A 17023-nucleotide genomic window follows, 5' to 3' on the forward strand; every position below is an offset into this window, starting at 1 on the left:
AGGGTGCTGTGTCAGAGGAGGGTGCTGCGTCAGAGGAGGGTGCTGCGTCAGAGGAGGGTGCTGTGTTAGAGGAGGGTGCTATATACGAGGAGGGTGCTGCGTTAGAGGATGGTGCTGCATTAGTGGAGAGTGCTGTGTTAGAGGAGAGTGCTGTGTTAGAGTAGGGTGCTGCGTTAGAGAGTGCTGCGTTAAAGGAAGGTGCTGTGTTAGAGGAGGTTCCTGTGTTAGAGGAGGGTGCTGTGTCAGAGGAGGGTGCTGTGTTAGAGGAGGGTGCTATATTATAGGCGGGTGCAGTATTAGAGGAGGGTGCTGCGTCAGAGGAGGGTGCTGCGTTGGAGGAGGGTGCTGTGGTAGAGGAGGGTGCTGTGGTAGAGGAGGGTGCTGTGGTAGAGGAGGGTGCTGTGGTAGAGGAGGGTGCTGCGTTAGAGGAGGGTGCTGTGTGAGAGGGGACTGCTGTATTAGATGGGAGTGCTGCCTTTGAGGAGGGTGCTATGTCTGATGAGTGTGCTGCGTCAGAGGAGGGTGCTGCGACAGAGGAGGGTGCTGCGACAGAGGAGGGTGCTGTGTCAGAGGAGGGTGCTGCTTCAGACGAGGGTGCTGCATCAGACGAGGGTGCTGCGTCAGAGGAGGGTGCTGCGTCAGAGGAGGGTTGCTGTGTTAGAGGAGGGTGCTGCGTAAGAGGAGGGTGCTGCGTAAGAGGAGGGTTGCTGTGTTAGAGGAGGGTGCTGCGTAAGAGGAGGGTGCTGCGTAAGAGGAGGGTGCTGTGTTAGAGGAGAGTGCTGCGTTAGAGGAGAGTACTGTGTTAGAGTAGGGTGCTGCGTTAGAGGGTGCTGCGTTAAAGGAAGGTGCTGTGTTAGAGGAGGTTCCTGTGTTAGAGGAGGGTGCTGTGTTAGAGGAGGGTGCTGGGTCAGAGGAGGGTGCTGTGTCAGAGGAGGGTGCTGTGTCAGAGGAGGGTGCTGCGTCAGAGGAGGGTGCTGCGTCAGAGGAGGGTGCTTCGTTAGAGGAGGGTGCTGTGTCAGAGGCGGGTGCTGCGTCAGAGGAGGGTGCTGCGTCAGAGGAGGGTGCTGCGTCAGAGCAGGGTGTTGCGTCAGAGGAGGGTGCTGCATCCGAGGAGGGTGCTGTGTTAGAGGAGGGTGCTGTGTTAGAGGAGGGTGCTGTATACGAGGAGGGTGCTGCGTTAGAGGAGGGTGCTGCGTTAGAGGAGGGTGCTGTGTTAGTGGAGAGTGCTGTGTTAGAGGAGAGTGCTGTGTTAGAGTAGGGTGCTGCGTTAGAGAGTGCTGCGTTAAAGGAAGGTGCTGTGTTAGAGGAGGTTCCAGTGTTAGAGGAGGGTGCTGTGTCAGAGGATGGTGCTGTGTTAGAGGAGGGTGCTATATTATAGGCGGGTGCAGTATTAGAGGAGGGTGCTGTATTAGAGGAGGGTGCTGCGTCAGAGGAGGGTGCTGCGTCAGAGGAGGGTGCTGCGTCAGAGGAGGGTGCTGCGTCAGAGGAGGGTGCTATATTAGAAGAGGGTGGTGCGTCAGAGCAGGGTGCTGCATCAGTGCAGGGTGCTGCATCAGAGGAGGGTGGTGTATTAGAGGAGGGTGCTTTATTAGAAGAGGGTGGTGCGTTAGAGGAGGGTGCTGCGTCAGTGGAGGGTGCTATATTAGAGGATGGTGCTGCGTCAGTGGAGGGTGCTACGTCAGAGGAGGGTGCTGCGTCAGAGGAGGGTGCTGCGTCAGAGAAGGGTGCTGCATGAGAGGAGGGTGCTGCATGAGAGGAGGGTGCTGCGTGAGAGGAGGGTGCTGCATTAGAGGAGAGTGCTGCCTTTGAGGAGGGTGCAGTGTTAGAGGGAGCTGGAAAAGAGGGGAGCACTGCATTAGAGGAGGGTGCTGTTTTTGCGGGTGCTGCCTTTGAAGAGGGTGCTGTGTTAGAGGAGGGTGCCACGTTCGAGGAGGGTGCTGTGTGAGAGGAGGCTGCTGTGTTAGAGGAGGGTACTGTGTTAGAGGGTGCTGTGTTAGAGGAGGGTGCTGCATTAGAGGGTGCTGTGTTAAAGGAGGGTGCTGCGTTAGAGGAGGGTGCTGCGTTGGAGGAGGGTGCTGCGTTAGAGGAGCGTGCTGCGGTAGAGGAGGGTGCTGCGGTAGAGGAGTGTGCTGTGGTAGAGGAGGGTGCTGTGGTAGAGGAGGGTGCTGTGGTAGAGAGGGTGCTGCGTTAGAGGAGGGTGCTGTGTGAGAGGGGATTGCTGTATTAGATGGGAGTGCTGCCTTTGAGGAGGGTGCTGTGTCTGATGAGTGTGCTGAGTCAGAGGAGGGTGCTGCGTCAGAGGAGGGTGCTGCGTCAGAGGAGGGTGCTGTGACAGAGGAGGGTGCTGCGACAGAGGAGGGTGCTGCGACCGAGGAGGGTGCTGTGTCAGAGGAGGGTGCTGCTGCAGACGAGGGTGCTGTGTTGGAGGAGGGTGCTATATACGAGGAGGGTGTTGCGTTAGAGGATGATGCTGCGTTAGAGGAGAGTGCTGTGTTAGAGGAGAGTACTGTGTTAGAGTAGGGTGCTGCGTTAGAGGGTGCTGATTTAAAGGAAGGTGCTGTGTTAGAGGAGGTTCCTGTGTTAGAGGAGGGTGCTGTGTTAGAGGAGGGTGCTGGGTCAGAGGAGGGTGCTGCGTCAGAGGAGGGTGCTGCGTCAGAGGAGGGTGCTGTGTCAGAGGAGGGTGCTTCGTTAGAGGAGGGTGCTGCGTCAGAGGAGGGTGCTGCGTCAGAGGAGGGTGCTGTGTTAGAGGAGAGTACTGTGTTAGAGTAGGGTGCTGCGTTAGAGGGTGCTGATTTAAAGGAAGGTGCTGTGTTAGAGGAGGTTCCTGTGTTAGAGGAGGGTGCTGTGTTAGAGGAGGGTGCTGGGTCAGAGGAGGGTGCTGCGTCAGAGGAGGGTGCTGCGTCAGAGGAGGGTGCTGTGTCAGAGGAGGGTGCTTCGTTAGAGGAGGGTGCTGTGTCAGAGGAGGGTGCTGCGTCAGAGGAGGGTGCTGCGTCAGAGGAGGGTGCTGTGTTAGAGGAGGGTGCTATATACGAGGAGGGTGCTGCGTTAGAGGATGGTGCTGCATTAGTGGAGAGTGCTGTGTTAGAGGAGAGTGCTGTGTTAGAGTAGGGTGCTGCGTTAGAGAGTGCTGCGTTAAAGGAAGGTGCTGTGTTAGAGGAGGTTCCTGTGTTAGAGGAGGGTGCTGTGTCAGAGGAGGGTGCTGTGTTAGAGGAGGGTGCTATATTATAGGCGGGTGCAGTATTAGAGGAGGGTGCTGCGTCAGAGGAGGGTGCTGCGTCAGAGGAGGGTGCTGCGTCAGAGGAGGGTGCTGCGTCAGAGGAGGGTGCTGCGTCAGAGGAGGGTGCTACATTAGAAGAGGGTGGTGCGTCAGAGCAGGGTGCTGCATCAGAGCATGGTGCTGCATCAGAGGAGGGTGCTGCATCAGAGGAGGGTGGTGCATTAGAGGACAGTGCTATATTTGAAGAGGGTGGTGCGTTAGAGGAGGGTGCTGTGTCAGAGGAGGGTGCTATATTAGAGGATGGTGCTGTGTCAGTGGAGGGGGCTACGTCAGAGGAGGGTGCTGCGTCAGAGAAGGGTGCTGCGTCAGAGAAGGGTGCTGCGTCAGAGGAGGGTGCTGCATGAGAGGAGGGTGCTGCATGAGAGGAGGGTGCTGCATGAGAGGAGGGTGCTGCGTGAGAGGAGGGTGCTGCATTAGAGGAGGGTGCTGCCTTTGAGGAGGGTGCAGTGTTAGAGGGAGCTGGAAAAGAGGGGAGCACTGCATTAGAGGAGGGTGCTGTTTTTGAGGGTGCTGCCTTTGAAGAGGGTGCTGTGTTAGAGGAGGGTGCCACGTTCGAGGAGGGTGCTGTGTCAGAGGAGGCTGCTGTGTTAGTGGAGGGTACTGTGTTAGAGGGTGCTGTGTTAGAGGAGGGTGCTGCATTAGAGGGTGCTGTGTTAAAGGAGGGTGCTGCGTTAGAGGAGGGTGCTGCGTTGGAGGAGAGTGCTGCGTTAGAGGAGGGTGCGGCGTTAGAGGAGGGTGCTGCGTTAGAGGAGGGTGCTGCGTTAGAGGAGGGTGCTGCGGTAGAGAAGGTTGCTGAGGTGGAGGAGGTTGCTGTGGTAGAGAAGGGTGCTGTGTTAGAGGAGGGTGCTGCGTTAGAGGAGGGTGCTGTGTGAGATGGGATTGCTGTATTAGATGGGAGTGATGCCTTTGAGGAGGGTGCTGTGTCTGATGAGTGTGCTGAGTCAGAGGAGGGTGCTGCGTCAGAGGAGGGTGCTGCGTCAGAGGAGGGTGCTGTGACAGAGGAGGGTGCTGCGTCAGAGGAGGGTGCTGCGTCAGAGCACGGTGCTGCATCAGAGCAGGGTGTTGTGTCAGAGGAGGGTGCTGCATCAGAGGAGGGTGCTGTGTTAGAGGAGGGTGCTATATACGAGGAGGGTGCTGCGTTAGAGGATGGTGCTGCGTTAGTGGAGAGTGCTGTGTTAGAGGAGAGTGCTGTGTTAGAGTAGGGTGCTGCGTTAGAGAGTGCTGCGTTAAAGGAAGGTGCTGTGTTAGAGGAGGTTCCTGTGTTAGAGGAGGGTGCAGTGTCAGAGGAGGGTGCTGTGTTAGAGGAGGGTGCTATATTATAGGCGGGTGCAGTGTTAGAGGAGGGTGCTGCATCAGAGGAGGGTGCTGCGTCAGAGGAGGGTGCTGCGTCAGAGGAGGGTGCTGCGTCAGAGGAGGGTGCTGCGTCAGAGGAGGGTGCTGCGTCAGAGGAGGGTGCTATATTAGAAGAGGGTGGTGCGTCAGAGCAGGGTGCTGCATCAGAGCAGGGTGCTGCATCAGAGGAGGGTGCTGCATCAGAGGAGGGTGGTGCATTAGAGGAGGGTGCTATATTTGAAGAGGGTGGTGCGTTAGAGGAGGGTGCTGCATCAGTGGAGGGTGCTATATTAGAGGATGGTGCTGCGTCAGTGGAGGGTGCTACATCAGAGGAGGGTGCTGCGTCAGAGAAGGGTGCTGCGTCAGAGAAGGGTGCTCCGTCAGAGGAGGGTGCTGCATGAGAGGAGGGAGCTTCATGAGAGGAGGGTGCTGCATGAGAGGAGGGTGCTGCATGAGAGGAGGGTGCTGCATGAGAGGAGGGTGCTGCATTAGAGGAGGGTGCTGCCTTTGAGGAGGGTGCAGTGTTAGAGGGAGCTGGAAAAGAGGGGAGCACTGCATTAGAGGAGGGTGCTGCCTTTGAAGAGGGTGCTGTGTTAGAGGAGGGTGCCACGTTCGATGAGGGTGCTGTGTCAGAGGAGGCTGCTGTGTTAGAGGAGGGTACTGTGTTAGAGGGTGCTGAGTTAGAGGAGGGTGCTGCGTTAGAGGAGGGTGCTGCGTTGGAGGAGAGTGCTGCGTTAGAGGAGGGTGCTGCGTTAGAGGAGGGTGCTGCGTTAGAGGAGGGTGCTGCGTTAGAGGAGGGTGCTGCGTTAGAGGAGGGTGCTGCGGTAGAGAAGGGTGCTGCGGTAGAGGAGGGTGCTGTGGTAGAGAAGGGTGCTGTGGTAGAGGAGGGTGCTGCGTTCGAGAAGGGTGCTGTGTGAGAGGGGATTGCTGTATTAGATGGGAGTGATGCCTTTGAGGAGGGTGCTGTGTCTGATGAGTGTGCTGCATCAGAGGAGGGTGCTGCGTCAGAGGAGGGTGCTGTGACAGAGGAGGGTGCTGCGTCAGAGGAGGGTGCTGCGTCAGAGCACGGTGCTGCATCAGAGCAGGGTGCTGCACCAGAGCAGGGTGTTGTGTCAGAGGAGGGTGCTGCGTCAGAGGAGGGTGCTGTGTTAGAGGAGGGTGCTATATACGAGGAGGGTGCTGCGTTAGAGGATGGTGCTGCGTTAGTGGAGAGTGCTGTGTTAGAGGAGAGTGCTGTGTTAGAGGAGGGTGCTGCGTTAGAGAGTGCTGCGTTAAAGGAAGGTGCTGTGTTAGAGGAGGTTCCTGTGTTAGAGGAGGGTGCTGTGTCAGAGGAGGGTGCTGTGTTAGAAGAGGGTGCTATATTATAGGCGGGTGCAGTATTAGAGGAGGGTGCTGCGTTAGAGGAGGGTGCTGCGTCAGAGGAGGGTGCTGCGTCAGAGGAGGGTGCTATATTAGAAGAGGGTGGTGTGTCAGAGCAGGGTGCTGCATCAGAGCAGGGTGCTGCATCAGAGGAGGGTGCTGCATCAGAGGAGGGTGGTGCATAAGAGGAGGGTGCTATATTTGAAGAGGGTGGTGCGTTAGAGGAGGGTGCTGCGTCAGTGGAGGGTGCTATATTAGAGGATGGTGCTGCGTCAGTGGAGGGTGCTACGTCAGAGGAGGGTGCTGCGTCAGAGAAGGGTGCTGCGTCAGAGAAGGGTGCTGCGTCAGAGGAGGGTGCTGCATGAGAGGAGGGATCTTCATGAGAGGAGGGTGCTGCATGAGAGGAGGGTGCTGCATGAGAGGAGGGTGCTGCGTGAGAGGAGGGTGCTGCATTAGAGGAGGGTGCTGCCTTTGAGGAGGGTGCAGTGCTAGAGGGAGCTGGAAAAGAGGGGAGCACTGCATTAGAGGAGGGTGCTGTTTTTGATGGTGCTGCCTTTGAAGAGGGTGCTGTGTTAGAGGAGGGTGCCACGTTCGAGGAGGGTGCTGTGTCAGAGGAGGCTGCTGTGTTAGAGGAGGGTACTGTGTTAGAGGGTGCTGTGTTAGAGGAGGGTGCTGCATTAGAGGGTGCTGTGTTAAAGGAGGGTGCTGCGTTAGAGGAGGGTGCTGCGTTGGAGGAGAGTGCTGCGTTAGAGGAGGGTGCTGCGTTAGAGGAGGGTGCTGCGTTAGAGGAGGGTGCTGCGTTAGAGGAGGGTGCTGCGGTAGAGGAGGGTGCTGCGGTAGAGGAGGGTGCTGTGGTAGAGAAGGGTGCTGTGGTAGAGGAGGGTGCTGCGTTAGAGGAGGTTGCTGTGTGAGAGGGGATTGCTGTATTAGATGGGAGTGATGCCTTTGAGGAGGGTGCTGTGTCTGATGAGTGTGCTGAGTCAGAGGAGGGTGCTGCGTCAGAGGAGGGTGCTGCGTCAGAGGAGGGTGCTGTGACAGAGGAGGGTGCTGCGACAGAGGAGGGTGCTGCGACAGAGGAGGGTGCTGTGTCAGAGGAGGGTGCTGCTTCAGACGAGGGTGCAGCGTCAGAGGAGGGTGCTGTGTTAGAGGAGGGTGCTATATACGAGGAGGGTGCTGCGTCAGAGGAGGGTTGCTGTGTTAGAGAAGGGTGCTGTGTTAGAGGATGGTGCTATATACGAGTTGCGTTAGAGGAGGGTGCTGCGTTAGAGGAGAGTGCTGCGTTAGAGGAGAGTGCTGTGTTAGAGTAGGGTGCTGCGTTAGAGGGTGCTGCGTTAAAGGAAGGTGCTGTGTTAGAGGAGGTTACTGTGTTAGAGGAGGTTCCTGTGTTAGAGGAGGGTGTTGTGTTAGAGGAGAGTGCTATATTATAGGCGGGTGCATTATTAGAGGAGGGTGCTGGGTCAGAGGAGGGTGCTGCGTCAGAGGAGGGTGCTGCGTCAGAGGAGGGTGCTGCGTCAGAGGACGGTGCTGCGTCAGAGTAGGGTGCTGCGTCAGAGTAGGGTGCTGCGTCAGAGGAGGGTGCTGCATCAGAGGTGGGTGCTTCGTCAGAGGAGGGTGCTGTGTCAGAGGAGGGTGCTGCGTAAGAGGAGGGTGCTGCGTCAGAGGAGGGTGCTGCGTCAGAGCAGGGTGCTGCATCAGAGCAGGGTGTTGCGTCAGAGGAGGGTGCTGCGTCAGAGGAGGGTGCAGCGTTAGAGGAGGGTGCAGCGTTAGAGGAGGGTGCAGCGTTAGAGGAGAGTGCTGCGTTAGAGGAGGGTGCTGCGTTAGAGGAGGGTGCTGCGTTAGAGGAGGGTGCTGCGTTAGAGGAGGGTCCTGCGTTAGAGGAGGGTGCTGCGTTAGAGGAGGGTGCTGCATGAGAGGAGGGAGCTTCATGACAGGAGGGTGCTGCATGAGAGGAGGGTGCTGCATGAGAGGAGGGGGCTGCGTGAGAGGAGGGTGCTGCATTAGAGGAGGGTGCTGCCTTTGAGGAGGGTGCAGTGTTAGAGGGAGCTGGAAAAGAGGGGAGCACTGCATTAGAGGAGGGTGCTGTTTTTGAGGGTGCTGCCTTTGAAGAGGGTGCTGTGTTAGAGGAGGGTGCCACGTTCGAGGAGGGTGCTGTGTCAGAGGAGGCTGCTGTGTTAGAGGAGGGTACTGTGTTAGAGGGTGCTGTGTTAGAGGAGGGTGCTGCATTAGAGCGTGCTGTGTCAAAGGAGGGTGCTGCATTAGAGGAGGGTGCTGCGTTGGAGGAGATTGCTGCGTTAGAGGAGGGTGCTGCGTTAGAGGAGGGTGCTACGTTGGAGGAGATTGCTGCGTTAGAGGAGGGCGCTGCGTTAGAGGAGGGTGCTGTGGTAGAGGAGGGTGCTGCGGTAGAGGAGGGTGCTGTGGTAGAGGAGGGTGCTGTGGTAGAGGAGGGTGCTGTGTGAGAGGGGATTGCTGTATTAGATGGGAGTGATGCCTTTGAGGAGGGTGCTGTGTCTGATGAGTGTGCTGAGTCAGAGGAGGGTGCTGCGTCAGAGGAGGGTGCTGCGTCAGAGAAGGGTGCTGTGACAGAGGAGGGTGCTGCGACAGAGGAGGGTGCTGCGACAGAGGAGGGTGCTGTGTCAGAGGAGGGTGCTGCTTCAGACGAGGGTGCAGCGTCAGAGGAGGGTGCTGTGTTAGAGGAGGGTGCTATATACGAGGAGGGTGCTGCGTCAGAGGAGGGTTGCTGTGTTAGAGGAGGGTGCTGTGTTAGAGGATGGTGCTATATACGAGTTGCGTTAGAGGTGGGTGCTGCGTTAGAGGAGAGTGCTGCGTTAGAGGAGAGTGCTGTGTCAGAGTAGGGTGCTGCGTTAGAGGGTGCTGCGTTAAAGGAAGGTGCTGTGTGAGAGGAGGTTACTGTGTTAGAGGAGGTTCCTGTGTTAGAGGAGGGTGCTGTGTTAAAGGAGAGTGCTATATTATAGGCGGGTGCATTATTAGTGGAGGGTGCTGGGTCAGAGGAGGGTGCTGCGTCAGAGGAGGGTCCTGCGTCAGAGTAGGGTGCTGCGTCAGAGTAGGGTGCTGCGTCAGAGGAGGGTGCTGCGTCAGAGGAGGGTGCTTCGTCAGAGGAGGGTGCTGCGTCAGAGGAGGGTGCTGCGTCAGAGGAGGGTGCTGCGTCAGAGGACGGTGCTGCGTCAGAGGACGGTGCTGCGTCAGAGCAGGGTGTTGCGTCAGTTGAGGGTGCTGCGTTAGAGGAGGGTGCAGCGTTAGAGGAGGGTGCAGCGTTAGAGGAGAGTGCTGCGTTAGAGGAGGGTGCTGCGTTAGAGGAGGGTGCTGCGTTAAAGGAGGGTGCTGCGTTAGAGGAGGGTGCTGCGTTAGAGGAGGGTGCTGCGTGAGAGGAGGGTGCTGCTTTAGAGGAGGGTGCTGCCTTTGACCAGTGTGTAGTGTTAGAGGGTGCTGTATAAGAGGGGAGCACTGCATTAGAGGAGGGTGCTGTTTTTGAGGGTGCTGCCTTTGAAGAGGGTGCTGTGTTAGAGGAGGGTGCCACGTTCGAGGAGGGTGCTGTGTCAGAGGAGGCTGCTGTGTTAGAGGAGGGTACTGTGTTAGAGGATGCTGTGTTAGAGGAGGGTGCTGCATTAGAGGGTGCTGTATTAAAGGAGGGTGCTGCGTTAGAGGAGGGTGCTGCCTTTGAGGAGGGTGCTGTGTCTGATGAGTGTGCTGAGTCAGAGGAGGGTGCTGCGTCAGAGGAGGGTGCTGCGACAGAGGAGGGTGCTGCGACAGAGGAGGGTGCTGTCAGAGGAGGGTGCTGCTTCAGACGAGGGTGCTGCGCAGACGAGGGTGCAGCGTCAGAGGAGGGTGCTGCGTCAGAGGAGGGTTGCTGTGTTAGAGGAGGATTGCTGTGTTAGAGGAGGGTGCTGCGTTAGAGGGTGCTATATTAGAAGAGGGTGGTGCGTTAGTGGAGGGTGCTGAGTCAGAGTAGGGTGCTATATTAGAGGATGCTGCTGCCTTTGAGGAGGGTGCTGTGTCAGAGGGTGATGTATTAGAGGGGAGCACTGCGTTAGAGGAGGGTGCTGTGTTTAAGGGTGCTGCCTTTGAATAGGGTGCTGCGTTAGAGGAGGGTGCCACATTCGAGGAGGGTGCTGTGTCAGAGGAGGTAGCTGGGTTTGAGGAGGGTACTGTGTTAGAGGGTGCTGTGTTAGAGGAGGGTGCTGCATTAGAGGGTGCTGTGTTAGAGGAGGGTGTTGCATTAGAGGAGGGTGCTGCGTTAGAGGAGGGTGCTGCGTTCGAAGAGAGTGCTGCGTTCGAGGAGGGTGCTGCGTTCGAGGAGGGTGCTGCGTTCGAGAAGGGTGCTGCGTTACAGGAGGATGCTGCGTTACAGGAGGGTGCTGCGTGAGAGGGAATTGCTGTATTAGAGGCGAGCGCTGCCTTTGAGGAGGGTGCTGTGTCTGAGGAGGGTGCTGCAGCAGAGGAGGGTGCTGCGTCAGAGGAGGGTGCTGCGTCAGACGAGGGTGCTGCGTCAGACGAGGGTGCTGCGTCAGAGGAAAGTGCTGCGTCAGAGGAAAGTGCTGCATCAGAGGAGGGTGCTTCGTCAGAGGAGGGTGCTGTGTCTGAGGAGGGTGCTGCGTCTGAGGAGGGTGCTGCGTCTGAGGAGGGTGCTGCGTCTGAGCAGGGTGCTGCGTCTGAGGAGGTTCCTGTTTTAGAGGAGAGTGCTGTGTTCACGGAGGGTGCTATATTCGAGGAGGGTGCTGCGTTAGAGGGTGATGCTGCGTTAGAGGGGGTGCTGCGTTAGAGGGGGGTGCTGCGTTAGAGGAGGGTGCTGCAAAAGAGGAGAGTGCTGCAAAAAAGGAGGGTGCTGCGTCAGAGGAGTGTGCTGCGTCGGAGGAGGGTGCTGCGTCGGAGGTGGGTGCTGCGTCGGAGGTGGGTGCTGCGTCGGAGGTGGGTGCTGCGTCAGAGGAGGGTTGCTGTGTTAGAGGAGGGTGCTGCGTTAGAGGAGGTTCCTGGTTTACGGGAGGGTGCTGTGTTCGAGGAGGGTGCTATATTCAAAGAGGGTGGTGCGTTAGAGGAGGGTGCTTTGTTAGAGGAGGGTGCTGCGTTAGAGGAGGGTGCTGCGTTAGCGGAGAGTGCTGCGTTAGAGGAGGGTGCTGTGTTCGAAGTGGGTGCTATATTATAGGAGGGTGCAGTATTCGAGGAGGGTGCTGTATTAGTGGAGGGTGCTGTATTAGAGGTGGGTGCTGCGTCAGAGGAGGGTGCTGCATCAGAGGAGTTTGCTGCGTCCGAGGAGGGTGCTGCGTTAGAGGAGGGTGGTGTGTTAGAGGAGGGTGCTCTGTTCGAGGAGGGTGCTGTGTTCAAGGAGGGTGCTGTGTTAGAGGAGAGTGCTGTGTTAGAGGAGGGTGCTGTGTAGAGTAGGGTGCTGCGTTAAAGGAGGGTGCTGCATCAGAGGAGGGTGCTGCGTCAGAGGAGGGTGCTGCATCTGAGGAGGGTGCTGCGTTAGAGGAGGGTGCTATATTAGAAGAGGGTGGTGCGTTAGTGGAGGGTGCTGCGTCAGAGGAGGGTGCTATATTAGAGTATGGTGCTGCCTTTGAGGAGGGTGCTGTGTTAGAGGGTGCTGTGTTAGAGGAGGGTGCTGTGTTAGAGGAGTGTGTTGCGTTAGAGGAGGGTGCTGCGTTAGAGGAGGGTGCTGCGTTAGAGGAGGGTGCTGCGTGAGAGGGAATTGCTGTATTAGAGGCGAGCGCTGCCTTTGAGGAGGGTGCTGTGTCTGAGGAGGGTGCTGCGTCAGAGGAGGGTGCTGCGTCAGAGGAGGGTGCTGAGTCAAAGGAGGGTGCTGCATCAGACGAGGGTGCTGCGTCAGACGAGGGTGCTGCGTCACAGGAGGGTGCTGCGTCACAGGAGGGTGCTGCGTCAGAGGAGAGTGCTGCGTCAGAGGAGGGTGCTGCGTCAGAGGAGGGTGCTGCGTCTGAGGAGGGTGCTGCGTCTGAAGAGGGTGCTGCATTAGAGGAGGTTCCTGTTTTATAGGAAGGTGCTGTGGTCACGGAGGGTGCTAAATTCGAGGAGGGTGCTGCATTAGAGGGGGGTGCTGCGGCTGAGGAGGGTGCTCCGTCAGAGGAGGGTGCTGCATCAGAGGAAAGTGCTGCGTCAGAGGAGGGTGCTGCGTCAGAGGAGGGTGCTGCGTCAGAGGAAAGTGCTGCGTTAGAGGGGGGTGCTGCGTTAGAGGGGGGTGCTGCGTTAGAGGGGGGTGCTGCAAAAGAGGAGGGTGCTGCAAAAGAGGAGGGTACTGCAAAAGAGGAGGGTGCGGCAAAAGAGGAGGGTGCTGCGTCACAGGAGGGTGCTGCGTCAGAGGAGGGTGCTGCGTCGGAGGAGGGTGCTGCGTCGGAGGAGGGTGCTGCGTCGGAGGTGGGTGCTGCGTCAGAGGAGGGTTGCTGTGTTCGAGGAGGGTGCTATATTCAAGGAGGGTGGTGCGTTAGAGGAGGGTGTTGTGTTAGAGGAGGGTGCTGCGTTAGAGGAGGGTGCTGCGTTAGAGGAGGGTGCTGTGTTAGAAGAGGGTGCTATATTATAGGAGGGTGCAGTATTCGAGGAGGGTGCTGTATTAGTGGAGGGTGCTGTATTAGAGGTGGGTGCTGCGTCAGAGGAGGGTGCTGCATCAGAGGAGTTTGCTGCGTCCGAGGAGGGTGCTGCGTTAGAGGAGGGTGGTGTGTCAGAGGAGGGTGCTGTGTTCGAGGAGGGTGCTGTGTTCGAGGAGGGTGCTGCATTAGAGGAGAGTGCTGTGTTAGAGGAGGGTGCTGTGTAGAGTAGGGTGCTGCGTTAAAGGAGGGTGCTGCATCAGAGCAGGGTGCTGCGTCAGAGGAGGGTGCTGCGTTAGAGGAGGGTGCTGCGTTAGAGGAGGGTGCTATATTAGAAGAGAGTGGTGCGTTAGTGGAGGGTGCTGCGTCAGAGGAGGGTGCTATATTAGAGGATGGTGCTGCCTTTGAGGAGGGTGCTGTGTTAGAGGGTGATGTATTAGAGTGGAGCACTGCGTTAGCGGAGGGTGCTGTGTTTAAGGGTGCTGCCTTTGAAGAGGGTGCTGCGTTAGAGGAGGGTGCCACATTTGAGTCGAGGCTGTGTCAGAGGAGGTAGCTGGGTTTGAGGAGGGTACTGTCTTAGAGGGTGCTGTGTTAGAGGAGGGTGCTGCATTAGAGGGTGCTGTGTTAAAGGAGGGTGCTGTGTTAGAGGTTGCTGCGTTAGAGGAGGGTGCTGCGTTAGAGGAGGGTGCTGCGTTAGAGGAGGGTGCTGCGTTAGAGGAGGGTGCTGCGTTCGAAGAGAGTGCTGCGTTAGAGGAGAGTTCTGCGTTAGCGGAGGGTGCTGCGTCAGACGAGGGTGTTGCATCACAGGAGGGTGCTGCATCACAGGAGGGTGCTGCGTCTGAGGAGGGTGCTGCGTCTGAGGAGGGTGCTGCATCTGAGGAGGGTGCTGCGTCTGAGGAGGGTGCTGCGTCTGAGGAGGGTGCTGCGTTAGAGGAGGTTCCTGTTTTATAGGAGGGTGCTGTGTTCACGGAGGGTGCTATATTCGAGGAGGGTGCTGCGTTAGAGGGGGGTGCTGCGTTAGAGTGGGGTGCTGCGTTAGAGGGGGGTGCTGCGTTAGAGGGGGTGCTGCGTTAGAGGAGGGTGCTGCGTTAGAGGAGGGTGCTGCGTTAGAGGAGGGTGCTGCAAAAGAGGTGGGTGCTGCGTCAGAGGAGGGTATTGCGTCTGAGGAGGTTGCTGCGTCTGAGGAGGGTGCTGCGTCTGAGGAGGGTGCTGCATTAGAAGAGGTTCCTGTTTTATAGGAGGTGCTGTGTTCACGGAGGGTGCTATATTCGAGGAGGGTGCTGCGTTAGAGGGGGGTGCTGCGTTAGAGGGGGGTGCTGCGTTAGAGGGGGGTGCTGCGTTAGAGGAGGGTGCTGCAAAAGAGGTGGGTGCTGCGTCAGAGGGTGCTGTGTCAGAGGAGGGTGCTGCGTCAGAGGAGGGTGCTGCGTCGGAGGTGGGTGCAGTGTGAGAGGAGGGTGCTGCGTTAGAGGAGGGTGCTGCGTTAGAGGAGGTTCCTGTTTTATAGGAGGTGCTGTGTTCACGGAGGGTGCTATATTCGAGGAGGGTGCTGCGTTAGAGGGGGGTGCTGCGTTAGAGGGGGGTGCTGCGTTAGAGGAGGGTGCTGCGTTAGAGGAGGGTGCTGCAAAAGAGGTGGGTGCTGCGTCAGAGGGTGCTGCGTCAGAGGAGGGTGCTGCGTCAGAGGAGGGTGCTGCGTCGGAGGTGGGTGCTGTGTTAGAGGAGGGTGCTGCGTTAGAGGAGGGTGCTGCGTTAGAGGAGGGTGCTGCGTCAGAGGAAGGTGCTGCTTTAGAGGAGGGTGCTGCGTTAGAGGAGGGTGCTGCGTTAGTGGAGAGTGCTGCGTTAGAGGAGAGTGCTGCGTTAGAGGAGAGTGCTGCGTCAGGGGAGGGTGCTGCATTAGAGGAGGTTGCTGCGTCAGAGGAGGGTTCTGTGTTCAAGGAGTGTGCTATATTCGAGGAGGTTGCTGCGTTAGAGGAGGGTGCTGCGTTAGAGGAGGTTTGTTTTAGAGGAGGGTGCGGTGTTAGAGGGGGGTGCTGCGTCAGAGGAGGATTGCTGTGTTAGAGGAGGGTGCTGCGTTAGAGGAGGTTCCTGTTTGAGAGGAGGGTGCTGTGTTCGAGGAGGGTGCTGTATTCAAGGAGGGTGGTGCGTTAGAGGAGGGTGCTGCGTTAGAGGAGGGTGCAGCGTTGGAGGAGAGTGCTGCATTGGAGGAGAGTGCTGCGTTGGAGGAGAGTGCTGTGTTGGAGGAGGGTGCTGCGTTAGAGGAGGGTGCTGTGTTAAAGGAGGGTGCTGCGTTAGAGGAGGGTGCTGCGTTGGAGGAGAGTGCTGCATTGGAGGAGGGTGCTGCATTGGGGGAGGGTGCTGCGTTAGAGGAGGGTGCTGCGTTAGAGGAGGGTGCTGTATTAGAGGGGATTGCTGTAATAGAGGGGAGAGCTGCCTTTGAGGAGGGTGCTGTGTCTGATGAGGGTGCTGCATCAGAGGAGTGTGCTGCGTCACAGGACGGTGCTGCGTCAGAGGAGGGTGCTGCGGCAAAGGAGGGGGCTGCGTCAGAGGAGGGTGCTGCGTCAGAGGAGGGTGCTGCGTCAGACGCGGGTGCTGCGTCAGAGGAGGGTGCTGCATCAGAGGAGGGTGCTGCGTCAGAGGAGGGTGCTGCGTCACAGGAGGATGCTGCGTCAGAGGAGAGTGCTGCGTCAGGGGAGGGTGCTGCATCAGTGGAGGGTGCTGCGTCAGAGGAGGGTACTGCGTCTGATGAGGGTACTGCGTCTGAGGAGGGTGCTGCGTCTGAGGAGGGTGCTGCGTCTGAGGAGGGTGCTGCATTAGAGGAGGTTCCTGTTTTATAGGAGGGTGCTGTGTTCACAGAGGGTGCTATATTCGAGGAGGGTGCTGCGTTAGAGGGGGGTGCTGCGTTAGAGGAGGGTGCTGCGTTAGAGGAGGGTGCTGCAAAAGAGGTGGGTGCTGCATCAGAGGGTGCTGCATCAGAGGAGGGTGCTGCGTTAGAGGCGGGTGCTGCGTTAGAGGAGGTTGCTGCGTTAGAGGAGGGTGCTGCGTCAGAGGAGGGTGCTGCGTCAGAGGAGGGTGCTGCGTCAGAGGAGGGTACTGCGTCTGAGGAGGGTGCTGCGTCTGAGGAGGGTGCTGCATTCGAGGAGGTTCCTGTTTTATAGGAGGGTGCTGTGTTCACGGAGGGTGCTATATTCGAGGAGGGTGCTGCGTTAGAGGGGGGTGCTGCGTTAGAGGGGGTGCTGCGTTAGAGGAGGGTGCTGCGTTAGAGGAGGGTGCTGCGTTAGAGGAGGGTGCTGCAAAAGAGGTGGGTGCTGCGTCAGAGGGTGCTGCGTCAGAGGAGGGTGCTGCGTCAGAGGAGGGTGCTGTGTTAGAGGAGGTTCCTGTTTTAGAGGAGGTTGCTATATTCAAGGAAGTTGGTGCGTTAGAGGAGGGTGCTGCGTCAGAGGAGAGTGCTGCGTCAGAGGAGAGTGCTGCGTCAGAGGAGAGTGCTGCGTCAGAGGCGGGTGCTGCGTCAGAGGAGGGTGCTGTATTAGAGGAGGGTGCTATCTTAGAAGAGGGTGGTGCATTAGAGGAGGGTGCTGCGTCAGAGGAGGGTGCTGTGTTAGAGGAGGGTGCTGCCTTTGAGGAGGGTGCAGTGTTAGAGGGTGCTGTATTGGAGGGGAGCACTGTGTTAGAGGAGGGTGATGTGATTCAGGGTGCTGCCTTTGAAGAGGGTGCTGTGTTAGAGGGTGCCACGTTCGAGGAGGGTGCTGTGTCAGAGGAGGGTGCTGTGTTAGAGGAGGGTACTGTGTTAGAGGGTGCTGTGTTAGAGGAGGGTGCTGAATTAGAGGGTGCTGCGTCTGAGGAGGGTGCTGCATTAGAGGAGGTTCCTGTTTTATAGGAGGGTGCTGTGTTCACGGAGGGTGCTATATTCGAGGAGGGTGCTGCGTTAGAGGGGGGTGCTGCGTTAGAGGGGGTGCTGCGTTAGAGGAGGGTGCTGCGTTAGAGGAGGGTGCTGCGTTAGAGGAGGGTGCTGCAAAAGAGGTGGGTGCTGCGTCAGAGGGTGCTGCGTCAGAGGAGGGTGCTGCGTCAGAGGAGGGTGCTGTGTTAGAGGAGGTTCCTGTTTTAGAGGAGGTTGCTATATTCAAGGAGGGTGGTGCGTTAGAGGAGGGTGCTGCGTCAGAGGAGAGTGCTGCGTCAGAGGAGAGTGCTGCGTCAGAGGAGAGTGCTGCGTCAGAGGAGGGTGCTGCGTCAGAGGAGGGTGCTGTATTAGAGGAGGGTGCTATCTTAGAAGAGGGTGGTGCATTAGAGGAGGGTGCTGCGTCAGAGGAGGGTGCTGTGTTAGAGGAGGGTGCTGCCTTTGAGGAGGGTGCAGTGTTAGAGGGTGCTGTATTGGAGGGGAGCACTGTGTTAGAGGAGGGTGATGTGATTCAGGGTGCTGCCTTTGAAGAGGGTGCTGTGTTAGAGGGTGCCACGTTCGAGGAGGGTGCTGTGTCAGAGGAGGGTGCTGTGTTAGAGGAGGGTACTGTGTTAGAGGGTG

General features: G+C 58.3%; 1 protein-coding gene across 1 annotated transcript in view; it reads right to left on the minus strand.

Annotated features, from left to right (window-relative positions):
• LOC140407032 (uncharacterized) overlaps nt 1-17023 on the minus strand; it is a 64240-nt gene that overhangs the window by 26619 nt on the left and 20598 nt on the right. Inside the window, 3 exon segments of the mRNA XM_072494815.1 lie at nt 4986-5443; nt 6647-7015; nt 9391-9412. Of these exon segments, the coding sequence (XP_072350916.1) occupies nt 4986-5443; nt 6647-7015; nt 9391-9412 (849 nt within the window).

The sequence above is a fragment of the Scyliorhinus torazame genome, chromosome 2 (assembly GCF_047496885.1).
Source record: "Scyliorhinus torazame isolate Kashiwa2021f chromosome 2, sScyTor2.1, whole genome shotgun sequence".
Taxonomy (NCBI): domain Eukaryota; kingdom Metazoa; phylum Chordata; class Chondrichthyes; order Carcharhiniformes; family Scyliorhinidae; genus Scyliorhinus; species Scyliorhinus torazame.